Consider the following 25,344-nt stretch of genomic DNA (forward strand, 5'->3'; position numbering starts at 1 on the left):
CCAGTCTTAGAGTAAAAGCGGGGTTTAAAGGCAAGTCCCAGCAGTCCTTGTCCCGTGGGGTTTCCTGCTGGCCGAGCCGCCCCAGCTCTCGTGAAGCCGTGCTGTCCTGGCAGCGAGCCCCGGGTTTTGTGCAAGGTCTTCCTGCGGCGAGGGGATTCATGCCTTTCCAAAAGAGCATTTTGTCCAGATTGAAAACTTCCTACGCTTAATATCCGTATGTCCGCTGTAAGCATCTGGGAAGAAAATGGATCCATCTGTTTGTAATTTCGTACATATAAATCCAGGGTTTTTTTGTGTGCCGTAGCCATTGGAAGCAGCTACCAGCCATCCAGAGTCTCAGCCACGGAGAGGAGAGCTTTGCATTTCCCCACCACCAGCTCTTCCGTTTCCACAACAGCCACCAAGGGTGAAGGGAGGACATTAAGGTCTCTGACAGCCGGCACCAGGCTGGCCAATGCAGCAGAGTTTTCCACCTCTGGTACCGAAATCACCAGCTCTTCAGACCAGACCCGGTCCCCTGGGATGTCTCCGGGAACCCGGGGCGGTGGTGGCCGAGGTGCCACAGACTCATTGCTCATGGGCTCGCCATCTGCTTCGGAAAGTGCTTCCACGAGTGAGTTTTGATAGCTATAGCTGTATAACTCAGAACATTATTTAAAGACTCTTTATAAACAAAATACATCCTTTTTATTTTAAAGAAAGGAGGAATAATATTGTATTTGGCACATTCTGTACGTTTAAAAACATTTCACAGAAATGAAAGTATGGATAAATATTATTCTTGTTGGAAGAGGAGAGCAGATTTTCCTTGCAAAATTTTCAGTTGAATTTTGCAAGCAATAACTTCAGGAGTTCCTATATAGAGAGACTATTTTTTTCTCTGTCTTAATGAGTTCCCAGTATTAAATATTTCCGTATTGAATATTCACACGTGCATTGTCTGTCTACTGATAATGGGACGAAACTTACCCAGCTGTTTTCATTTATATGTGTGCAGTTTTATGTTTCTTTTCTCCTTTTTTTAGCCTTTAGCAGCAGTTATGAACCCAAGAGCATCCCAGCTGCGGAAGAGGTGACGCTGCACTCGGACGCCCGCGGTGCTGACATGCCCAGCGTGGCAGCGGGGTCCCCCACAAACGGCCGCACAGCTGGGGTGGCAAGGGGCTCTGCCACCAGCACCGACCCCACCAGCTTTTTGGGGGGCACCCCGTCCTCCTCGGGGGCTGGGGCACACCATCCTAATGGCTCACAGGAAGCCACCCATCTCCCAGTGCCTCCCGGGGAACCCTTGCTCACAAGCTCCCTCCCTGCCTCCGAAAGCACTGTCACAGGTAAATTTGTTAGTCTGAAAGTTGGCTGCTTTGGGGCTGGACGAGATTTTGCATCCCTGTGCTGTTTTTCTTTAGATACGGCCACCAGTCGCTATCGGATACATGGATATTTTTATTACTGGCCGCACTGGGCTGGCAGAGGGGCTAGTGGGAAGGGTGGGATTAGATCTCCCAGCTTTTGGGAGAAAAAGTGAAAAACATCAGTGTCCTCACTGCTGATGAAACTCCTGTGCTGGGAAAAGCGGCCGTCGGTTAGAAATACGTGCCTGCGCCTTTTCCCTGCCCAGAGACACTTTTGCTGGGGATTTGCAGCCGTCGCCTGGCGCTGCATCTGCCGCGCAGGCTGGTCCGTAAGGGAGCTGGCGATCTGGGAGTCCCTGCAGCCGCGACACTGCCCTTGGCGTGGTCCCAAGTGAGCGCTGCCCCACCATTCGCCCTTAATTCACGGTTAAACCCGTAGCCCGGCGAGCCGTCGCGCAGCTCCCGGGGAGCTGGTGGGATATCGGCATCCCCAGCGCTGCAGCTGGGAGAGCCCCGGGGCAGCACGGCTGCTAAACACGGGGTAAATCAGGCTGGGTCAAGTGCCAGGCTGGGGTGCCAGGATGTTTCTGAGCACCATGGGTGAGCCTGTGGCCGGCTCTGCGTGGCCCTGGGTGCCGTGGGGAGGGTCTCAGCCCCACGGCCGAGCCGTCAGACCGGCACGGCTGAAACGGCAGCTTGGCGCTCTGGACTGTCACTAGAAAACCTAAACCGGGCCTCTTTTAGCTCATCCTCTACATTTGGTTTGAAGTGAGAGGGATATACTGATTTAAACAGGCTCGAAGGCAGCTTAAATGCATAAATCAGGTGTTGTGCACAGCCTGTAGTTAAAAAACGGGTTTAATTTGAGATTTTCATGGCTTTTTGTAAGCCACATATGCTTGAGTGTAAGGGATTCACCTTTTCCCAGAACAGCGCCTTTTCCAGCTTGAGAACTTGGCCTCTTCAACTTCTCAACGAATGGTAGAGAGACGGACGCTGTACAAACAATCCCTCAAATTTATAGCTCTATATGCATAAATCAAACCTGGTTTTATTGCATCTTAGGTGTCAGAAGCAGCCACCGACCAGTTAACAGCTCAAGGACAGAGGAAAAACCCCTTGCTTCCTCTCCCACCAGCATTTTCATTTCAGCCACGGCCACGGGCAGCGGTGGGAGGCCCCCGAGGTCTGCCACAGGCAGCAGCCGGTGGGCAGCAGAAGTCTCCACGTCCAGCAGCGGCACGTACAGGACGCTGGGCACGATCCCATCCTCATCCGCGTCCTCTGCGATAGAGACCTACGGAGCTCGTGGGTCCAGAGAAATCACGGATTTCACGGAGCGGGTGGCAAACCCTTCGCTAACACGCTCTCGCTCTCCTTCGGAAGGTTCTTCCCCAGGTGAGCTCAAGTTAGAAATGAAATACTGATTTTCTTGTCAGTAAAAGGAGGACTGTTACATCTGACACTTGCCTGACCATTTTTCTGCTATGCAGAATATATTGTTTGGAAGGATGCAGTGTCGTTTTGTGTCTGAAATATTTCAGCTCTTGCTTGACCAAAAAATGTGGTTTGGGATAGGACACACATGTGGAAAGTTTCATTATGCCAAGAAAAATAATAAACTTTCAAATCACGATTCTTTTTTTACTATCTCCAGTTGCCATCTCCATTTTATAGGCAAGAGAACTAAGCAAGTAAGGATTAGATCATGTCCCTGCAGTCCCAGGGACCGGACTGCAGTTCCTGCCCTCTGTTATACCCCTTGGACCATGCTGCTTCCCAGAAATTGAACCAGCTCAACAATTTTAAGGCAACTTTGAACGTGGTCTCTGAGGTCCTTCACGCCACTGTTTGGTCCCAGGCCCCGCTGCGGTGCTAACGGGGTCTGATGCCCCTGATCCCATTTCTTCAGAACTCTTCTCTAAGACCTTCACGTTGCTCAGCGTTGTGCCTTGTCTGAACTGATTTCCAGGCTTTTCTGGGTTGTTACAGCATTTGTTTGTTCTAGCAGCATGGAGTGCACTCAGGCACATAATGGTGAAATCAAATGCACAGCATTAGTAGTTCAACCATTTTTATACAATAGCACTTTTCTCAGCATCAAACCATGTTTTTTGGAAGACAGATTCCTGTGGGAAGGATTTACGTCTTTGGAAATTTCTTATTTTCTCAGGATCGACATCTTCTCATATTTTCTACTTGTGTGTGTACTTGCTGCCTCTGGGTGTTATTGGAAGAAAGCTCGTCTATTTATAGTTTCACATGTGTAAAAATGTAAATTGTTTCTTTATCACGTCTTAGCTACTGGAAGCAGCCACGTGTCATTCAGCATCCTGTTCACAGAGGGAAGAACCGATTTCCCTACCACCAGTACCACCGTGTCCACAACAGCCGCCAAGAGCGGAGGGAGGACGTTAAGGTCTCTGACAGCCAACACCAGACTGGCCCAAACAACAGAGGTTTCCTCCACTGGCACCAAAACCATCAGCTCTGCAGACCATACCCAGTCCTCTTTGGGAGCCCAGGGTGGTGGTGGCAGGGCTGCCACCGTATCATCCATGGACCCGTTGCTCACAGGCTCGCCGTCTTCTTCGGCAAGCGCGTCCCCAGGTGAGCTCTGACCGTCCCTGTGGGGCTTCCTCCAGCATCCGCTCTGTCTGGAGGGGTGAGGGCACGCTAGCAGGTGCCGGACAACGGCATTCGGCATTATGGAGGAAAATTTAAACTTCCAGAGAAAAATGCATTAGCTGTTTTTTTGCATTTAGTCAGCAGAAAAACCCAGCCTTACTGCAAGGGCCTGGGCCCGAGATCTGGTGTGTTTTCTGCAATTTCAGGACTGCCCTGTGTATACAAGCAGGAGGCAGCACCCGCCATTCCTGACTCCCGCCCTGGGGTGCAAATGCAGTATTTACCGATCCCGTATAAGCCTGCCGTACTTGCTTTCGAGTCTCGGGGTGCTGCTGTAACCCCACCTCGCTCACCGCCGGCGTGCGGTGCCGGTGGCCGGGCTGCGGTGCCAGGAGCGGCGCCGAAGGGAAGCGAACCCCACAGGGCTCCCATGGCTTGTTCCTAGTGCCCTCGTCAGGGTGTCCTCCTGCGAGCAGCACCTCCTCGCACAGGGAAGCGTTGTGTCTTCACCGTCACCGTTTTCTCCAGGTTTGGACCCTCTGCCGTGTTGTAGCTGTGCCGTCAGTCTAAGGGTGGTGATGGAAGAGAGCGCGCCCTCCTGTTTATAGCTTAGGGTGTATAAATCCATTTTCCTTTGCCCTTTCTCAGCAGAAGGGACCTCGGCTACAGGAGGACACCCGCCCGATGCTCCTCTCACCAGTACACCCAGCTCAGTGATAGCCACCAGTGTTGGGGAGAGGAGCACCGTGCCCCTGCCAGACACCCATGCAGCGTCCAGCGCGGCCGCGAGCTCCGCTCCTGCTCCACCCCGCACCAGCTCCTCGGACGTGGTCCTTCTGCCGTCCCCATCAGCAGCAGAGCCCGGGAGGCAGAGCGATGTTCCGCAGCACGGTGCTGGACGCGGTGAGCTTCCAACGAAGCTGCTGCCTGCGTTTTCTCCCAGCAGTTCAGTGCCTTCACCTTCACCAAGTGCTTCAGGTGGGTCTTGTGGTTTCCTAGTTCGCTGTGGAAGGCAGCTCTCCTCCTTCCCGGCCCCCCCTCCAAGCTCCCACCCTCCCTTTTCCAGCTTTAAACTAGATTTGCCTTTTGAGTAAGCGGTTTGTAGCGAAGGGCGACTGAGCACCGCACGGGTGGTGAGCTGTTCTCCTCACGGCACTTGGTGCAGCACTTCGTGTGTTGGGAACTAGACAGCCAGGCAGCTCCTCTGGGCCACATGCGAAGGCTGCCATGGGGCCTTGACCTCAGCCCTCGAACCAGGGGAGCCTGGCATGAGATGTGGCAAGGGATCGCTAGACCTTTTTCTGTTCCTTATATCCCAGTTGCCGTGTGTTTCAGCCTCAGCTCTGCTGCCAGCGTCCCCCCAGAGCTGGTTTGAAACCCACTGGTCTGCCCAAGGGAATTTTCTGCAGGATGCTCAAGACCGGATCCTACCTCCCTGCCACCATTCTCCTTCAGAAACACCGTGCACCGCAATCTGTTTTATTGTTCTAGTGTAAAGGGGAAAAGTACAGATCCCCTGGGAACACCACTTAGCAAATAAGTGATGTTGGTCACCAAGTGCCACCTCCGCTGTGAGGACTGAAATATTCTGATTTTAGTCCCTGTAGAGGCATCAAAGTTATTATTAATAGATAAAATATATATTTACCTGTATCTATCTCTGCTTTGCAATTCCAGAGAGAGGAAAAGGAGTTTCTGGTGCTCCTACTGAGACCATGTATGTCTCGACCACACTCTCCAGCCACAAGGAGGGGACATCTCAGGCTGCAGCTAACCGTGGCGTGTGGAGTACAGTGGCAGAAAGCCCCATGTCTCACCCAGACACTGGGGAGCCCCGCACCGGCCCCCTCCCATCCTCCACAGCATGGTCTGGAGTGGGACATGCCTCATCTGGCCGAGCAGGGTACCCAGAGCCCAAGGTCACCCTTTCATCCAGGATCCCCACCTACTTCTCAACTGCCGGTGAACATTCCAGTGAGTTTTTCTGAACTCTGGGGTGGTGTTTGAAGTAGGAAAAAACCCACTGCTTCTCCCTTCCCCTCTTCTGTGGGTTTGATATGACCACCAACATATGTCGGAACAGTTGCGGGTGTTGTGGGCAGGATTTATAAGCGGTGGCGATTCTGCTCCTTCATGTTGTATATCTGCAGCTGTTAATGCTTAAACAAAAGAAGTCTCAGGAATGAGACGTGTAATTTCTTGCTCTGTGACACACCTACTACCTGCCTGGGTGGGGTGATAATTATAAATAACATAAATATGCCATTATGACTCTAATGGTACCGATTGTCCCTCTGTATTTGGATAGTCCTGTTTCTTTGGAATAGGCTTTGTGTGTTAAATCACATTTAAGGGGATAGATATATGATGTCTACTTAATCTGTACTTAATCTGTGTTTATCTGTTCAATTTTAAGAATCTGCATTTCCAAACAGAATTATTGTAGAACTCACAAGTGCTCTCTGCTCTGAGATGATAAAATCAAATATCTGCTTTTCAATCCTCTTCTAGCCGCGGGCAGCAGCCATCACTCCCTAAGCAGCTCAAGTGCTGAGGAAAGGATGTCCAGCCCCATCACTGATCCTGTGTACAGCTCATCCACATCTGCTGGTGCTGGAGAGAGGACGCCACACTCGGTGACAGACAGCGCGCTGGCCGGTGGCACAGAGAGCTCTGCTTCTTACGCCGAAACCGCCAGCTCTCCAGGGCCAGCTCAGACGGTGTCGGTGGAGCAGAGCAGGACGGCCAACACCTCCACCAGCAGCGGGGACTTCATGGGCTTTGCGACGGAAACACTCTTCACACGTTCTTCCAAGATACCCACTTACTCTTCTTTCCAAAACGATCTCACAAGTAAGTTAGTGTCTCCCAGAGTACATTTGGGTGGGGGGAGAGAAGTTCACACTGTCCTGCATTTATCTTTGTTGTATGCAAAGTTCTCATTCATTAGTACATGCAATGCCACCTACGGGTTCACTCAGGGGGGTGTTTTCATCCAATGACTGAAAGCCAGACCCTACCTAGTTGGGGAATCGTTCTGGAAGTGAAGCCAAGGACCTGAGCAGGGAAACTCTCCTGTTTTAATGGCCACATTATTTTTTTGCATCCTAATTGGTTTCTCTTGGGTGATGCTTTCAGAAATGTTTCATGATGACCTAAGTCAACTGTAGAATTAAATCAAATATTCAATACCTTATTTTTTATTTTTAGAGATTGCTGGACTTAGTTGTACATTCTGAAATTCATATTATAAGATTGACTGCACCTTTTATGCTAAATGATCTGAATTTTTTGCAGACTGATGTGCTAGTCATTTAGGATTTCCTGGCTCCAAAGTTTTCAGTCAATGAGTTCACGATAAGCTGCAAATTAATATAATGTAATAATTTTGTCCTGCAGAGGTATGAAGTTCACTGTGTCTAAAAACAAATCAACTGAAGAAGATGGATATTCTTTACTTGGGAATGGAGGATAAGAGGGAGAGTTCTAGAAATTATGACTGATAAAGAGAACAGATGGGTTTTCCTGCTTGGCTTGTCACAAAATATCACAGAACAATAAGTGCTCAATCAAATTAGAAAAGCAATGCTGGAAGAACAGTGTTTTAGAAACCTACACCTTTCACGGGAGCCTTGTCTCTGTCCAAGTTCACCATTTTAGCATCAGTTAAGGAGCACAGAAGACTCCTAATTCGATACCCATGCTTGGATGGTGCTCTAAATTTTTAGAAGAGCACAGGCCAATTCACAGACAAGAACATTTTATGTATTTAGCAAGTGATTTTAATATGACATCAAAATACTTTCATATTACTCTGTCTTTCTAATATATTTTGTCCTTCTACTCCAGGATTTTCAAGTAGCCATCAGCCAGTCAGTAGCATCGATGCTGAGAAAAGGACCTCGGTTTCTCATACAGACGGCACATACATTTCAACCACATATACCAGAGGAGGAGAAAGGACCCTCCTGTCTATCTCAAATAGCAGCACCTCTGCTGACTCCTCAGAAAGTTCCACCTTTTTCTCTGAAATTTCCAACCCTTCTGATTCATCAAAATCTTCTGTGGCACAGGACAGGAGGAGCAATGTATCCAGTGACAGTGGTTTTGTTGAACCATCTACAGAGCCATTGCTGGTACACTCTTCCAAACTGTTGACTTCTGCTTCTGCAAGCAGCGTACAAAATACAACTCTCTTCAACACTGACTCTGAGTTGTTGACCACTGGCAGATCATCTATATCTTCGTCAGCATTTCCAGCCTCTTCCTCACTGTCATCGCTTCATCACTTGCTGTCATCAACACCACCAACAACTTACATGTTTACATCATCAGAATCATCTGAGCCACTCTTGTCCTCTGTGATGGCATCTTCACCCCCCCTGCAGGCTTTGTCATCCTCCTTGCCCACTTCCTCATTGCTTTCCCCATCTTATTCATTAGCATCTTTATTGCCTCTGTTTTCGTCACCATCATCCGTCTCGCAGTCCAATGATAGTGATCAAGCAAGCACCCCTGTAGCTACGACTGTGGTCAGGCGGGTGCCCTCCACAGCTGCCGTGGCTGGGAGCTCACCCAGAGGGACCAACAAGTACAATGTCACACACCAGCCCCAAAATAGCACCACCTTCACCTCTACTGGGTCTCCTCTCCCTACGGCACCCATGGAGCAGCTTGGTGGACACATCATGTCTGTGTCCACTCCCACGATGGTAATGGAGACCGCTTCACCAAAAGCCACCACCGCCCAGGGGAGCAGCTTTGGGAAGGCAACACCGCTGCTCACCACGGCCAGTGATGCCCCACGGGCTGGGCCAACAGATGCACCCCTTAGTCCCTCACCAAGTGCAACAAACCACAGTGTTCTCGTCCCTGCGGTGGCACTGACCACGGTAAAACCTCCTGTTCTGACAGTACCGGCCAGTCGCCAGCCAACCCCAGGTGATGCTAGCACCACGAAAGCCCACAGAGCTCAAGTGCCCACTACCACTAAGCATGTGTATACCACTGGTGAAAGCACAGAAGGTGTGGATCCCACCACTGCAAGGCCTGGTAAAGTCACTGAAGAAAACATCCCTGTTATGAGTCCTTCTGAAGCCCCTCCAACCAGCAAGACCACTGTAAGCATTGCAACTACTTTGGCTGCTACCAAACCAACTACCGTTCCTCCATCGACTAGCACGGCCGGGCTGAGGATGTCGTCTCCGGCAACAGGTAACGTGTCTAATTGGTGGGGCCAGGGATGAGGGGGCCAGGAATGCCTGGGCTCCACTTTAAGGGTCTTTGAAGGGTTATGTATGTATGTGTGTATGACAAGTCTGTTGTCAGCAGCGTTTGAGGATAAGAACGCGGTCTCTATGTTGGTATTTTTAAGCTAAGGGTTTAGCCATCAAGCTGAACTGCTGGGGAAGGGTGAGCATCTTGGTGAACATTTCTGATGGAAACGTTAAGCTGAAATTTGAGAATTTTAAGAAAATAAAGCTGACTGGCCTTCCAGGTAAGCATAGGATGCATTTTATATTTGTTGATTGGTCAACACAATTGGTTGATATCGATCAATATCTAACTTATTCATGAGAAAAGGTGGTTGGCCAGCACTTGGTATTTGTGTTGGAACTTCTTCTGTTGTTATGACCTATGGTCGTTTTCTCCCCACCTCACTAAATTATCTCTTGCTCAAGGGCCTGTTTCTTCTCCTGGTAGGCTACGTACCATAGTCTTGCTGAATGTGTTGTTACAGTAATTTATTACTGCTGCCAGGCTCCTTATCTTCTGAAGTAAATACCTTGACTGAAGTTTTGTATGAATAGAAATTAATTGTGTGTTTAAAGCCCAGGAGCCTGGCCCTCATGCCACTGTAGGATATTGTGTGTGCTAACTGCATTAATCTCAGTGAAATACTGGCAATAGTATATATTCCATCCAATAATTAAGTATTTAAAGGTTATTTCTCAGGCTGAATGCTTTTAATTATAGCTATGGCTTCATGCAAAAAAATTCACTGTAGGGGAATGGATATTTTTATTGAAAAATTAACGTGACCTATCCTTTTCACCAATGAATTCACACTGTTGCCAAGTTACTTCTTCTTTTAAATACTGAGTTTTGCCATTTACCAGAAGGCAAAAGATCCTTCTGCTGCCTGGGACGTGGTGCTTTGTACGTGGGTACTCACTGCTGCCAGAGAAGAAGCTGCCCTGGTCCCCACTGTACAACGCGCAAACAGAAGCACGGCGAAGTGAAAGCCGACGTTTTAAAATACGCCCACTCACTTCTGGTTGCTTAGATCAGAGATACCAAATCTCCTTCTCGCTGACGCTGAGGTAGCCATGCCAGGCCAGTCGAGACACGGGGATTGCGTCAAATGGCGCGTCCTGATGCGGAGGTTGGCTCGGGACTGTCTGGTCTGCAGGGCCTGCGTGATGTCACGGGGTAGCGTGGCGCTGTCAGAAACACACGCACGGGTTTGGCTCTCGTGCTTTACGATTTAACCGCAAAGCCCATCCTTCCTGCCTCTGCTGCAGTGCTCGGCAGCAGCCGCAAAATAGGTACAAGCAGTGTGTAAGGTGTCTTGCTCGTCATGTAGCGCTGCATTGCCGAGAAGCCCACAGTCCTGCCTACAGTCTGCCCTTGCACACGTGTGTGACGTGCATTTGTGCTTGCGTGAGTCATACGCACAGCAAGAGGAGAATTTCTGACCAGGACATGTTTTTTTCAAGGGCAAGTATTGTATATCTTCTCCAGGATTTACGGTTTGAGTTGGCTAATCTGTGAGGCATCTGGACTACAGCCGTTAATCCCTGATACTCCGTATTTCACAGCTGGCGTCTGCTCCCCGGGCCCTTGCTCACGCAGTGGGAGCTCCATTACAAGCCGTGGCACAGGCAGGTACCGCTGCTGTGGCCATCCCCAGCCTGGCACGGAGGAGGCTGCAGCCCTGGCAAAGGAGGTGACGGCAGCCAGGGCTGCCTCCGCTATTTCTGGGTAATCTGCAGACGGCATCAGTGTTCCAGCACTAGCTTTGGACCATGGAAACAGGACTTGGATGAACAGGGCAGGACTCTGGTGAAGGTGTCTAGCTCTGGCTGTTGAGGTCCCTTCTTCTGTCTCTCCATCCGTAACTGTGGTGGTGTTTGTCTTTGAAAAGTGCCCCGAGATCTGCAGATGAGCGGTGCTGTAGACAAGCTGGGTGTTCGTATTAGCATAGATCAACACTGGACCCCAAGGGCTTTTGAATGAATATCCAAGAGCAAGTGGTTTGTATTTATTCTTTCAGCTCCAACAGAATAATTAAGAGCAAGATAAGTAGTAAGTGCGAATGATGCAATGAAGCATCTCAGGGGGTCACAGAAGAGGAGCCAAGTTGATCCTTTTTAGCCCAACAGTTGATGATTTTTGTGATTCTGTAACTATAGCCTGAGGTTTTTTTCTGCTTTTGTAGATGTGGATAAATGTCTTTCCAACCCTTGTCCTGCACTGGCCACCTGCAACAACACCCGTGGCTCCTATATCTGTCAGTGTCCTCTTGGATATGAGCTGGAAAAAGGAAAGTGCAATTTAGGTAAGAAAACAAAAGTGAAAAACCAGGGGAGAAAAAGGTGGAAATAATTATCTGTAATCTTCTAAAATAAATTAACCTAGGCTCAGACTAGTGCGGGAGCTTAATGTTCCTCCCAGCCACCACATTTAACCAGAGCCTTTACTGTTTATACAAGTGCAGTGCCTAATGCCTGTCGTGCTGGGGTGCCCCGGGGAGCAGGCGCGGCGATAGCTGAGGGTTTCTTAAAAACACAGCAACAGAGCAGTGGGCTCAGGCTTGTTAGGAAGGACAGATGTGGCCTTTCTGTTCCTAATGTGTTTTACAACCCCCCAAAAAATGCTCAGCAGCCTGTGGTAGCTCCCAGCTCTGCAAATCCGGGCGACGGTGCCCGGCTTGGGAGAAGTGAGTGGGGCTATTGTGTAACCTGGCTTCAGTGAGACCAGCCATGTGCGGAAAATTAAGCAGCCGTGAAGGTCTTTGTAAGATCAAGGTCTTGTTTCGTACCGTTAGCATTTTTCATGCAGCACAGCTATTAGTTGGAACTCAGGTTCTGACCCCCTCCTTTCTGGTAGAGGACTCTCAATCTCAAGGACTTACAATGTCCCATTGTAAGGGGGAATTTGTTTTGCTAGAGTTTCTTCTGACCCTTACTCAGCGAGGATTAGAAGCATGGAAATTTTGCTAAGGAAACATGGGTGAGGTGTCCCTGAAGGGTGTTTCGAAACATTTCTTCAAGTTGGAATGTGTCAGCTTCTAATTTAGAGCGTTGTTTTGATTATGCCTTGAACTGGGATATGGGCAGATTGTATAAATACTGTGAAGGTGATTCTCATTTTTACCCGTAGTTGTTACATTAGAGCTGTCTGATATAAAATTTGTCATGAAAATAGGGTCTGTGGAGGGGAAAAAATGGGAAAGAATTGGAGGCTTTATAACGTTATCTGCAACCATATTTGTTTTTCTGGTGCAACATAAAACTGGAGCTCTGAGTTCTCATTTCCACCAAGTATCTCATGACACTTAATACAAGATTTAGGGATATTATCTCTCCGAGTCTGGACAACTTGGATTATTGCATTCTGCTGCCATGAATCAAATGTGAATCTAAGCATGGAAAAATGCATCTTTTGGACCTCTTTTCAAATATCATTGCTCATTCTGTCCAACAATTTGAAAAATGAAAATGTCCTTTCTGCAGTGCTTTATTTTGACTTGCTGATTTGCTTTCCTTCCATTGCAGGGAGGGGTAAGAGATTTGACACATTTACCCCAAGTTATTATAAATAGCTTTGGTACCTGAAACTGCCTTGTTGCTAAATTTACCCAGCTCTCTTTGTGTTCAGGGGTCCTGTTAAATTAGTCTGTGTTTCTATATGAAATGTATGAACGCTGTGGTGAAATGGTGGCTGTTCAGCAGCACTGAGCTCTGGAATTTGACTGGGGCTGTGGGAACATCGCAGCAACCCTTGGGAAAAATCCCAAGGCAGGGACTTTGCTTTACTGGGGCAGTGACTCTCAGACTGAGTTTTCTGTCTGCTGCATGAAGGGGTTTTCCAGGCAGACCGTCCCTCATGTAAGGTGGATGAAACCACGGCTACACATGGAACGGAGACATGTGTTCTGACTAACTTGTCTTACTCTCCTTTTTAGTAAGAATATTTATCGGCCAGGTCCCCCTGAAACTTAATATTACCCATGGGAAGTACGCAGAGCTGCTCCACGTCGAGGGTGAAATCCTGGCGATGGTGAGTGTCATTGCTGGGATGTCGGCAATGCTGACAGGACGGGTCCCCTTCGCTCCTCTTACGGTTGTCATGGGAAGCCATGAGACTCTGTAGCACGGATTTAGCCTTTTTAGTCATGGAACCATGGTGTAAGTAGGACTGGTGGGACGTACACTTTTGAATCCCAGCACACTTCTTTCCCTTGCCCTGCCCCAGCTGTCAAGACAGCAGCGGAGAGATCCGGCTCCTATGGGGCTTAAGACACCATACCCGCCCATAAGATCCCGAAGCCCTTTTTGTGAAGTGATGTGGCCGGGTTCGTGCTTCTGTAGCCTCCGTCCTTTGCTACTGTCTTCTGGCTGCATTGCCTTTTCCAGACCTCGAAAGGGCATTAATGCTCCTCCGAGGTCAAACATTAAAAAGTAACCCCGGGCTTCGTCGTTCATCAGTAAATCTCGCAGGTGCTGGGGCGGGTTGGACTGCAGCTGGTGCCACCTTGCTCTTCGCCAAACCCCACGGCATGAAGCGCATCGGCAGCACGCCCCAAACATACCTGCCTCTTGGTGGAGTTTCCCAGCTTTCACAGCCATGTGGCCCTCAGTCAGCTGAGAGCAAGTGCTGGGTGAGCTGGTGGCTTCCCTGTATGCTGTGCCATCAGTTGCTCCAAAAAGATCCCTGGGCTGGGAATACATACATCTCTCTGCATGTTTTAGCCAGATCGTTGCACGCGTGAGTTTGTTCTGTTCGCAGTTCCTGGGCTGGCTGCAGTTCATCCCAGCTCTTTTTGGAGTAGGTGATTTGGAGGTGCCGCGCAGGAGGGGGGAGCCGGGGTGCGCTGCCTTGGTGCTGCCTGCACAGCTTGTGCTGGGGGTGGGCACAGCCAACCGTGCGGATCCGGGGGAGGGAGGCTTCTGGGAAGATGCGCGTCTCGGAGGGCGCCGCTTTGAGCTCGGCCTTGCACGGGGCTCTCTCCCCGCTGGCTTCGGGCTTGGCCTTGGCCTTTGTGGTCATTGCACAGTGGGGCCGCAGGCAGATGCTCCTGTCAAAATCCCCAGGTCTTCGTTTCTGTCCAAGGCTGTGTGGCGGTGACTTCAGCCATCCCTCGCTGGCAACAGGACGGCGCGTCTTTCTTATTGAGCGGATGAACTGCTTGGGATGCTCAGAGCCCACTCAGCCTCAGAAGGCAGCTCTGGCGAGCACAGGGGATGGTGTTGGTGACCCAGGAGGGCCGTCCCATGCCGTGCCCTGCTGGGCTGCCTCCCTCCGTCATCCCCCAGGCCACTAACAGCTATTCTCTCCTTCCCTGCAGCTCGATGCGTCGCTGTCGGGCTTGCCGGGGTACCACCACTCCACAGTTAAGGCGACCAGGTAAGACTAAGGCTACCAGGGGAAGAACGAGACTCTCAAGCGTTCAGGATGTTCAACTTGACATCCACGTTCTCTTTCTTGAGTCGGTGCTGGGCTTGATGCGATCTGGCCCGGCAGTGGCGCAGGGCATGGGGAATGCCTGACCACCTTGCTCGGCTCTCCCGGTTCCCTTTTCCTGGCCCGAGCGGCTTGGGGACGGGATTGTGAACTGCCCAGGAGGGATTTAAGGCTGGTTTCAAAGTGAGCTACCAGTACCCCTTCCAGCCCCAAATTTACCTCTCAGTGTGTAAGTTCATCCTGGTTTTAAGGTCCGTTATACTGGCCGGCTGTTTCAGTATGTATGCAGTATTGTGTCTGTGATAAGCATCGCTTGCATTGATAAGAGTCCTCTGTATAATGTGCATTAATGAGTCCTATGTATAAGGTGCTAACGATGACATCAGACTGACCCGTGGTACTGAGGGCTGTTTTGTTCTGTTTTCTGTTAGGGAGGCAAATTTTGTGCATGTTTCAGTGCAATCCACGTTCTCTTTAGCATCCAACGTGACTTTCTATGACGTTGTCAGCAGCGTGAAAAGCTACATTCGAGCTTGCAAATCCCCCACCGAAGCCTGCCAGTTCATCTCCGGCCTGAAAATGCTCCACAGAGGTAAACAGCATCTGGAGGGACTGTGATGGGAGGGGAAAGGGATGTTTTATTTGGCTTCTTTTATAAGAGGGGAGAAAGATTTTGGGGTTTAGAAAAAACCCTCTGAATCTTTTTTATCTTATTTAAATGGGAGTCATCTTAAGAGCCTCCCAGTACAAAAGGGATGCAGATATCAAGCTTTATCTTCACCACATGTGTAAGAAATCTGCCTCTCTGTGAAAACATCGTGCAGCGCAGGATTAGAGGCATTGTAGGGCAGCCTTTCATCTCCGGGATGTGACACCGGGTCCTGGCCAGATCAAAAAAACATAAGTCTTAATTCTACCCGTGCAGCCGGGAGCCGGGGAAACAGCATGAAAGCCAAGAGACAAAACCCCCAACTGAAGCTGATTAGAGCTGCCCGAGGCTATGGGGGGAGCTGCACTATCCTGCCTGCCCAATTTCAGTGTTGCAGGGTATAAAAATGATTCACAGTTAAGAGCTTTCAATTTTGGTACCAAATCCTCTACCTGCCAAAGGGGAACATGGGTGCAGCACAGAGAGACCTGGAGAAGCACATCAGTGTTGTGCAGGGCCTTCTCCAGGTGAACCCCATCGGTGGTGGTGGCCCTGCGCCTTGCACCTCCCGGTCATCACTTTCCGAGGGAGCGATAGAGGAGATTTAGCTATGAGAGGTACCATATGAGAGGTACCAGCAGGATGGTACTTTGAAAGATGGGCTCTTGCAAGGAGGTGGTGGAGTCACCATCACTGGAAGTGTTCGAAAAACGTGTAGATGTGACACTTCAGGATATGGTCTAGTGGGCCTGGTGGTGTTGGGTTGATGATTGGACTTGATGATCTTAAAGTTCTTTTCCAACCTTAAACTTCTGCATGTGGAGCTCTGTGACTTCAGGGTTTGAGGCTTTGAGGTTTGGCTTTGAGGATGAAGGGCAGCAGTGCTTAGCCTGGCTGTAGTGGGAAACCCCTCGGATCATTTTGGCAATGTAAACACGAAGATGAGAAATTTAGTGTGTGCCTTTATTTTAACATGCTGTATTTTAAAGCCACACTCCACCATGGATTGAATTAAATTACTTTGGTAGACCTGCTCAGATGATATCTAGTCATTACGTCTGATACAATGCTTCTGGTAAAGTCTACTTCTAACTTGAAATAATCAGAATAAGAAACAAATTGTGTTCTTGTGTAAGTACTAAAAGAAAAGATGTCAGATAAAAAAAAAAGATGATGACTCTAGCAGGGAGAGGTTTATAAAAGGTGAGTGCCAAATGAGTGACATGTTTTCCATAAAATCCTATTTCTCGTGAATATTTTTTCATTTACTCATTTTTCTGACCTCCCAGTAAAAAATTTAAATTCGGTGACAGAATTTCCATCATTTACCCACATTTTTGCTGAACGCTCATTGTAACAAATCTGACTTTCTAAAGTAAAACACTGCTTCAAAGTAATGTAAATGAAAGGACAAATTCTTTGTTTGAAAAATGAAAAAATCCAGCTCTTAATATTGAAATGGAAGAAAATTGTTTTGGACTGAGCAAAATGTTTTTCTTGATATAAACTTAAAAATTGATTTGTTGAACTGTCTCAGGCGGTGAATGTGTTTCAGCTTGAGCCAAACCAAATTTTTCTTTTTCATTTTCCCTTCTGACTCCGAGCTGAAACATTTATTATTTACCCCCTCTATTTGCCTGTACAAATGACGATAGATACACTAGGAATGGTGACATAGCGTAATGTTGGCTGTGTCCTAATGGAACAAATATTATTTAAAAAAAGAAAGAAAAGATACTAAAGCAGCACATGAGCTGAATGTGATGCCTGGGAAAGCAAATGCGCATAATGGTGGGTTCAGAGAGAACCGTGCTGATGTTGGCCACCTCTTCCCAACAGTTGGCAGCTTGTGCAAGCAGAAAGACCCAGAATGTGACAAGGAAACTTCTGAATGCACCGACTTTGATGGAGTCGCGCTCTGCCAGTGCAAAAGTGGATACTTCAAATACAACAAGATGGACCACTCCTGCAGAGGTATTGCTCTTTGCGGTGTACCTTGCCTGAATTTTGCTTAAACCTTTTGTTCCGGTGGAAATGAGTATGTCTATGTGTGTGTGTATCGCTGTGCGTGCAAGAAGCTCAGTATTGTGAATAAATATTAGCAGCTCAAGTTTCTTTTATTTAGTTAGGGGACTTTTCAGCAGACACTGAAGATACAGCCTCTCTCTAGGAATAATATTATCTCTTTCTGGAGCACGCTGTGAGTCACGGTGATTGAGAAGAAGGAGAAAGGAGCCCGACTGCTTTGTGCTCCAGTTCAGTGGCACAGAGCAGAGATGACGTGCATCTCCGCCTGTTTTGATTTTGTCTGAACTCTCATTGAACTTAGGAGAAGTGCTTTAAACTCACAAGCTTATATTAATACATCATCAATATTTTTAAAATAATCGGAAAATTATTATGAATTTATTTTTCAGCTGGTTCCTAATAGAAATTTTAAGCTTAAGAATTATATTATTTTTTAGCTACTCCTCACATCATGAAATCTGTTTTTGCTACACTTTAAAAAAGGTCTTTGCATGCCAATGGTCAAAATGGTTTCTGTAGGATCAGGGTGTCCCTTCCTTAGTTCTAGTGGTTGTCACAGGGCTTCTTAAATGCAGTTTTCTGATGACATATCAATAAGAATTGCAGTAGTGGTTATATATTGCGTCTGGCAGTGTCTGTTGGGTTGCTGTTGAAATAGGAGGAGATGCTTTGTTGATTCCAAATCTGATCAGAGAGTGAGAAAAACGTGCCTGGAAATAACTCCCATGTTGCAGGTTCTGGGATGGACATCTCGGAGATGGGAATCTCTGGGTCCCGGGTCATGGTCCTGCCTCTCCTCCACTCTGCAGCTCCAGGCAAAACCTTTCTCTTTTGTGTTTTCCTTCCCTCCCTTCATCTTGTATGTTGGGGGATGGATTTCTATTAGGAAATACTGACCATCTTCACTGACCCTTGACAGGCGGAGAACGGCTTACGTAGTGAGTGGGGAGCTGAGCTGAAACCTAGAAGGCTTTTGCCCAATTCTTGCTCCATCACTAACGGTGGCGACCCAGGATGAGTTACTCCGTTTTTTTCATCCATGTGTCTTGCCAAGCAGTGCTGTGAAGATAAATACCTGAAAGACTGTGAGACACTTGGATGCAATGGTTGCAGAGAGTTAAGAGATCTAACATCTTGTACATGTGGTTACTCCCTACTTATGGGTTTGTTCGCTGTGCAAAATATAAAAAAACCCCACCTGTACACAATGATGCCTCAATTCCACCTTCAGCTCACTGTTGTCAGTAGGAAACATCTTATTGACCAGCTTGAGAGTGTCTGAGGGACAGGGTTGATGTGGGATTTAGACTGCAGTGCAGTGGCATGAGGGTAGCACCGACTGCATGGTGCCACGCTCCAGCAAGATACCACATTTTCAGCATCACTTTGTTCCCATCTGGGTAAGCCAGGTGGTTGGGATTTTTAAAGGCTTTTTCAATAGCCAAGCTATGGCCCTCATTTGATATTTAGGGCTATTTTCTGATAAATATAGCATACAATATGCCAGCCTCTGAAAATCTCTGCTCTCTTAGTGACTAAACAGGAACTGAGGTCTCCTGAGCATCCAACCCTCATTGTGGGTTGTGAAAATGTGGTGTGGTAACTCCAGTTATAGTATTTGCAAAGAGGGAAATGGCTATTGTGCTGCCCTATCCGGTCTTGCCCATGGGAAGGCGGGTGCAGCTGGGAGAGCCGCTGGGGCATGGGGGATCAGCTGCCCCAGCCCCCTGGGATTTTTCTGTCCTGCTTTGCGGTGTCTGTCCCCTGCGGTGTGCTCAAAAAAGCATCCCCTGGACCAAGGAAGGGTTGGATCTCTGAGCCACAGGAGTTTCAACATCCTGGCCATTGTACCTCTCAGGGTGCAGTTCAGTTGTCTCTGGGTCGTTACTGGTTTTCAACCTTCCTGGTATCTTCAGAGCTGTTTTAGAAACAGTGCGACAAACCCACTGTGCCAACTTTTCAAGGGCATGCTATTTTTAATAGTACAGAGTGTTTCTGGAGCGAAGCAAGGAGCAGCAAGGAGGGTTTCCAAAGAGACCCCTGAGTCTCTTTTGGGAAGGCAAAGGCAAAGGATTCCAGAGTAGAAAAGCACAACTTGATCGCTTTGCTTGACCCCCGACACTTTAAGCCTCTCCTCTGTTCCCTGCTCATGTTTGAAAGCTTGCTGAGTGAGTGTGACAGCGTGAGCTCTCCTGGGAGCATATTCAAAGGAGCAGGAAAGATGCCAGAGGAGAAAGCAAAGTGGGAGGAAAAGGCAGGGTGAGGACAGGAAAAGACATAAGCACCGAGCGTTTAAGTGAGACCGAGATGCATGTCCAGGATCTTGCTTTTCCTTTTTACTGCCCCTATAGCCTCCTGAGAGCTGTGTGCCATGGCGTCCCAGAGCTGCTCCTGCCCAAGGCACGGCTCCAGCCTTGAGAGCACTCAAGGTGTACGTTCCCTACGCACGTTGTTGGGCTAGGGCTGAGGGGTGAGGTTAGGCTGGGCTCCAGCATCTGCCTGCAGGCTCCTCCAGGCCTTCCCAGCACGCAAGCGGCAGGCTGGGGCTTGGGGTTGGGGCTGGGGTACCCGGGGCTGCTGTGCTTCTTAGGGAAGGCAACTTCAGTGAGCTGTCGAGGTGATGACTACCTCCCCTCCACTGCAGGTTTTGTTACTGCCTGACCCTGTTGTGTCACTTTGGAAGAACATTTGCCCTATAATATTTTCAGTCTGCTTTTGTTAGCGAGTGAAAGGAGCAACTCATTCAGTCTCATTTTGCTAATGCCTCGATGCTACAAATGAGCCAGGCAAGGATCCTTTGGGGTCTACTAGCCTTGCCCTGGCTGTTTGTTGACTGAGACTCTTAACACTTGTCCATCTACTGCTGGCCTCTTCCTTGACTTCAAAGAAACCATCTTAGAGAGAGAAAAATAAATCCAGTGCAAAAAGCATCATGATGAGATGCAGCAGGAGGGCTATGTAAAGCACCTCATCCTTCCTATCCCCAGCTCTGGGAAAATAAATGGAGTGAAAGAGGTAGTGGAAGAGTACTGGGACTATACAGGGCAGAGAAAGGGGTGTAAGACCAGCTGTGGTGGACATCAGCCCCCCTGTCATCATTGATGCCAGTTGCTATGGCAAGTCTGTGTCTAGAGCTGCGATATTCATGATGTGAGTGCATCTCTCATCTGCGTCCACACAGCCCGCAGGGAAAATGGCATGCTGAGTGACATGAGATGCTTAGTAAATGGTATACAGGCAAGCAGTATTTCAATATGGCTGCAAACAAGGCCAGCCATCCAAGAGCAGGGTGCCAGGCACACTGTGGGCTGCGTCTCCTGGAAAGCAGAGACTTGGGCAGAGCTGCGAAGGGGTCCTGGCAGGTAAAGAAGAGGTCCCCAGCTCTGGCTTGTAAGGCTAATATGGTCCCTGGGTGCATTTAGAGGGCACAAGCAGGCAGAAGAGGGGAAGTTTTGTTATTTCTGGGCTTGTGACATCTATTTCTGGGAACCAGAAATCAAAAGGGTCAAAGAGAACCTGTGAGCATTCAGAGAAAAGCTGCAATAACCAGGGACACTCAAAGATCTCAGTGCACTTGGCTTTATTAAAGGCAAAGGAGTGATTTGATGAGGAGAAATGTGATCATATAACTTTTTCCAATCTAGCAAGTGAACATCCAAAGGCTGGAATTTGACACTGGGATAATTCAGACCAGAAAGAAGGTGAATGTTTTTAATGGCTGAGGAAATTAACTTTATGAGCATCTGACCCAGGATTGTGGTTTATTGTCCGTCACTGAAAATATGAAGATCAATCTTGGATGGTTCTCTAAAATGTAGCTCCAGTTCAACTATTTGATTTGAAACTGGAATTAAACTTAGGGAAGTTCTGTGATCTGTATTACGAGGGGGAGGTCACAGTCACATTGCTCCCTGCTGGCATCAATATCACTTGTTGTTCATGCTGGAAGAGCCATAAACTTCTGAATCCAACCAGAATACTAGTGCTTTCTCTTGGTTTACTGTCATATTGCCAGCTCATCCTAATGGACAACATTACACATTTGTCCTCCTTTTCCTCCTTCCTCCCTTCCTGTGCTAAGTGTTTCTGAAAATACAGTTGCTGGCTGTGCCAGAGGAGAAAAGGCATCTGGCGTGCCGGGAGCAGCGAAGGAGGTGAGGGCTTTGCTGCAGCTTAGCTGGGACCTCTGCTGGGAAGCCCCCTCCTCACCCCACAGACTTCCTCGCACTTGCTGAGGTTAGAGAGTGCCCGAGCCTTCGACTGCAGGTTATTCCTATGGCTAGAGAGCAAGGCGGAAGGAAGAGGGCTTGAGAGCTGCTGCCTCACCATTTTTAAGCATATGGTGCTGAGGGGGAAAAAAAAAATCTATGAGCATTTTTGTTTTCAATTAACAATCTAGTTTTATTCCCTGCGGAGTGTGCTGCAGGGGTTTTGCAGACCCTTGGGTGACGTCTTGCAGACCCCCAAGGGCTGCTGCATGTGCTGGCCCTGGCTTGTCCCTCTGCCCAAAGCGACTCCATCCGTGTCACTCCTACTCAGGTCTTTGAGCGACCACCTTCGCTGCCTCTGCGAAAGGCAGCAGATCTGCAGGAGCTCTGGTGGGACTGTTGCTCAGAAAAGCAGTGATCTTAGCAATGATTTGAAGCTTATAATTGTATGTCCAATGTATCATTACCTTTGCTGTTCACCGGAAGGGTAGTATAATTTTCTCAAATAATTCAGGTGATGAAATAGCTGTCCATAAGCACAGAAATTACTTTATTTTGAAACGATTTCAGTTTTTCACCAACACTTTGTACATAGCAGTTTTCCGGGTTATTTAGACCTAGTAAATCTAATTTCTATTCTATATTAGATTCTATTAAAATTTGATTTAGCTCCAAATTTGAAAGACAAGAAATAAAGGTGACATAAGGCAAAACATAACATACCACTTTGGACTACCCTGACTGCGTTTGCATAACATTTTGTTGCAATACTAACATTTAAAGGTAATTACTAACATCCGTCAATGCTAAAGTAGCACTGTTCAAATGAGTTTTGAAAACAAAAACTGTAGACACTTGCAGATTTCTCACACTGCTTTTTTGTGGGAAGGAATACAAGTGTGCAGTGAGCTTGCATTTGGGCAAGAAGAGGTTCTGCTGGGAATTACGTTGCCAGCTGCCTACCCTGTGCCAGGTTCCAAGCTAGCTCTGCTGGGAAGCCCTGAAATGGTCCCATAAGTGGGAGATGAATTTAAGTGCACGGTGTTTTGCAGACCCTGCACCACGGCAGCGCGTGCGGCGTTCCTGCTGCGCCAGCAGCGTGGACTGGCCTGTCGGTGCCCAGGGCTGTTGGGGTGAGGCTGCCCTGGGAAGCGGCGGTGGGAAACGCCTCCCCTGCACCACTACGCGGTGCTCACGGCCCGTCTCTCTTCTGTGTTTTTAGCCTGCGAAGATGGATACAAGCTGGAAAATGAGACCTGTGTGAGGTATGGTGACTGTTCTGCCCTCCTTCTACCCCACCATCATTCTTAATAGAGTTTTGGTGGCCTGTTGGCACGACTAAGCCACTGAAACTCCCTGTTGTTTTCTGTTACCAGCTGCCCATTTGGCTTAGGCGGATTCAACTGTGGAAACCGTAAGTGCCAGGTTTTGTTTCTTTTAATTTCCGCAGTGTCAGAAATGGGAAATCTGAAACAAGTAATTGCAAATGACTATGTCTAAAATGCAGTAGGTACATGCTACTCTTGTCAGTGGTTTTTGTTTCTTCATTTTCTGTTGAAAATTATTTTGTTGACCTTCTTTGACAAAGTTGACGTAATATTATCTCCTAAGGAAAGGAGATCTCCTTTCTCTGGATGCTCTGTCATAATAGCACATATAGTGGGCACTCTTGAATCAAGATATTCAGAGGTGAATCCATGAATTATCATCTGAATTATTCTGATCGATCAGTGAAGGGAATCTGCCCCTAAGGGAAATAAGAGCTTGTTCTTCCTTCAGCAAGAGATCCCCAATTCCATCCATTTAACTTGAAAATTTAAGGCAATATTGCTCACGGGGAGCGGGGAGAAATGGGAAATAAGCAGTTAATCCCTTTACGTGAGGACTGCAGATGTGTTTACATTAGTGTTTACAACCACATTGTGGTTTCTAAGTGAGTCTCTGTCTTTCCCATCTGTAGCGTATCAGCTCATCACCGTGGTGATCGCGGCTGCAGGAGGAGGACTTCTGCTCATCATGGGCATAGCACTGATTGTCACCTGCTGCCGGTAGGTACCACCGCTGGCCCCAGCTCGTGTGGCATCCCCTCAGTGGGTTACACCACACTTAGTGCTCCACACGTGAACCCTGAAGGACCAAAATGAAGGTGAACACACAGGATAGCTAAGCAAGTGGGTTAATCAGAGATACTGAAGTATTACACTATGCTTTCATTTGGGGCATATCTTTTTTTTTTTTCCCCCTCCACTAACCAGACTAAAACATTCAACTTGGTGTCTGCTAAGGATGCACCTGGCAATCATGTCCTCTAAGGATGGGGATGCAAAGGAGTCCTTCCTACTCAGAGCTCTAAGGCAGCCAGGGAGCAGTCTCCAAAAATGCAAGCTAAGTAGAAAGGAGAAGTTTGGGCAACAGGAAGGGTTGCTGGCCATTGCTCAAGTGGTATTTGAGTGTATTTAAGGCTATTTTAATTTTCCTTTATGGACAAGTCCTGCATGTGCTCTCACTCTATGTGTCTCTGCCTCTCAGATGCACACATGCATGTACACACGTAGTTCCCGTACCAGCGGATAGCTTCGGACTAGAGGCAAGATGTGGAAGATGAGGAAGATCTGCTTCATGATTTATATATCATGAAAAGGATTGCCTTCCAGTAACACCCTCTCCCCCGCCATTCTATCTACCAAATCTAGGATTTCAATGCTCTCTGGTTAAAGTCAGCAGATGCATTTATCAGTAACACAGAAATGGCAGTGGTTTGGTTGGTACTGTGGTGTGCGCTTGCTCCCGCGTGCTTTGAGCCAGGGGAATGCCAGCAAGACCCAGCCAGGAGCTGTGATGGCCAGTACACCTCCATGCCCCGAAGTGCATATCTCTGCAGGGATGGACTGATCTTCTCATGAGTCCGGGACTTTGGCAGGTTATGTGACTTCCTGGTGGGTACTCTGCTTTGAACTGGAAGTGTCACCAAAGTCCACTCATACAACATAGTAGTCATGTAGGGGCATTTGATGTCATTTAGACCAGCCCCTTGCAGGTCTTCTTTTTTGGAATTATCATAGTGCCTAGAAGTGCTATAGTTAAGCACTTGGAGACTTGAATAGCATGGGAACTCCCATACGTTTTTATTTCTTCCCAGATTTCCGTGACTTTTTCATTGACGCAGGTGAACACATGCATTTTTAAGAGACAACAGGCATAAGCTGGAACAGGAGAGATTCAAACTGAATGTAGGGAAAAACTCTTTCACCAAGAGGACAGTAAGGCAGTGGAACAGGTTGCTCAGAGAGGTTACACCATATCCATCCTTGGACATTTCAAATCCCACCTGATAATGCCCTGAATAGCATGATCTGACCTCATATCTGATTTTGCCTTGGAGCAGAAGATTGGACTATAGCCCTTCTGAAGTGATCTTTGTTCCCAGTCAAGGTTCATAACGTGAAGAAAATCTTCTGAGATCACGTCAGAAGTTCATACAAGATGGCAGGATAAGTTGTGTGTTTTCACTTTCCTTCATTCTTTTATAAACAGGAAGAATAAAAATGACATAAGTAAACTCATTTTCAAGAGTGGGGATTTCCAGATGTCACCGTATGCTGAATATCCGAAGAACCCCCGGGCACAGGAGTGGGGCAGAGAGACCATCGAGATGCAGGAGAACGGAAGCACCAAGAACCTGTTGCAGATGACAGATGTGTATTATTCGGTATCTATCCATGGCTTAACTATTAATCCTTTGTGCCTGGATTACAGGAAAGACACATTCCTTTATTTTTGGAAGTACAGA

General features: G+C 48.0%; 1 protein-coding gene across 1 annotated transcript in view; it reads left to right on the plus strand.

The window, feature by feature from the left end:
* The window catches only part of LOC309406136 (uncharacterized protein), a gene marked incomplete at both ends in the record, with an annotated part of 32,399 nt that overhangs the window by 5,364 nt on the left and 1,691 nt on the right, over window positions 1-25,344 (plus strand). Inside the window, 18 exon segments of the mRNA XM_082001175.1 lie at window positions 285-613; window positions 1,026-1,331; window positions 2,418-2,750; window positions 3,654-3,962; window positions 4,629-4,949; window positions 4,952-4,958; window positions 5,722-5,954; window positions 6,492-6,833; window positions 7,830-9,194; window positions 11,422-11,541; window positions 13,171-13,265; window positions 14,554-14,612; window positions 15,101-15,261; window positions 17,158-17,292; window positions 22,777-22,819; window positions 22,931-22,968; window positions 23,515-23,602; window positions 25,089-25,263. Of these exon segments, the coding sequence (XP_081857301.1) occupies window positions 285-613; window positions 1,026-1,331; window positions 2,418-2,750; window positions 3,654-3,962; window positions 4,629-4,949; window positions 4,952-4,958; window positions 5,722-5,954; window positions 6,492-6,833; window positions 7,830-9,194; window positions 11,422-11,541; window positions 13,171-13,265; window positions 14,554-14,612; window positions 15,101-15,261; window positions 17,158-17,292; window positions 22,777-22,819; window positions 22,931-22,968; window positions 23,515-23,602; window positions 25,089-25,263 (4,459 nt within the window).

Source organism: Phaethon aethereus (assembly GCF_964289735.1).
Source record: "Phaethon aethereus genome assembly, chromosome: 6".
Lineage (NCBI taxonomy): Eukaryota > Metazoa > Chordata > Aves > Phaethontiformes > Phaethontidae > Phaethon > Phaethon aethereus.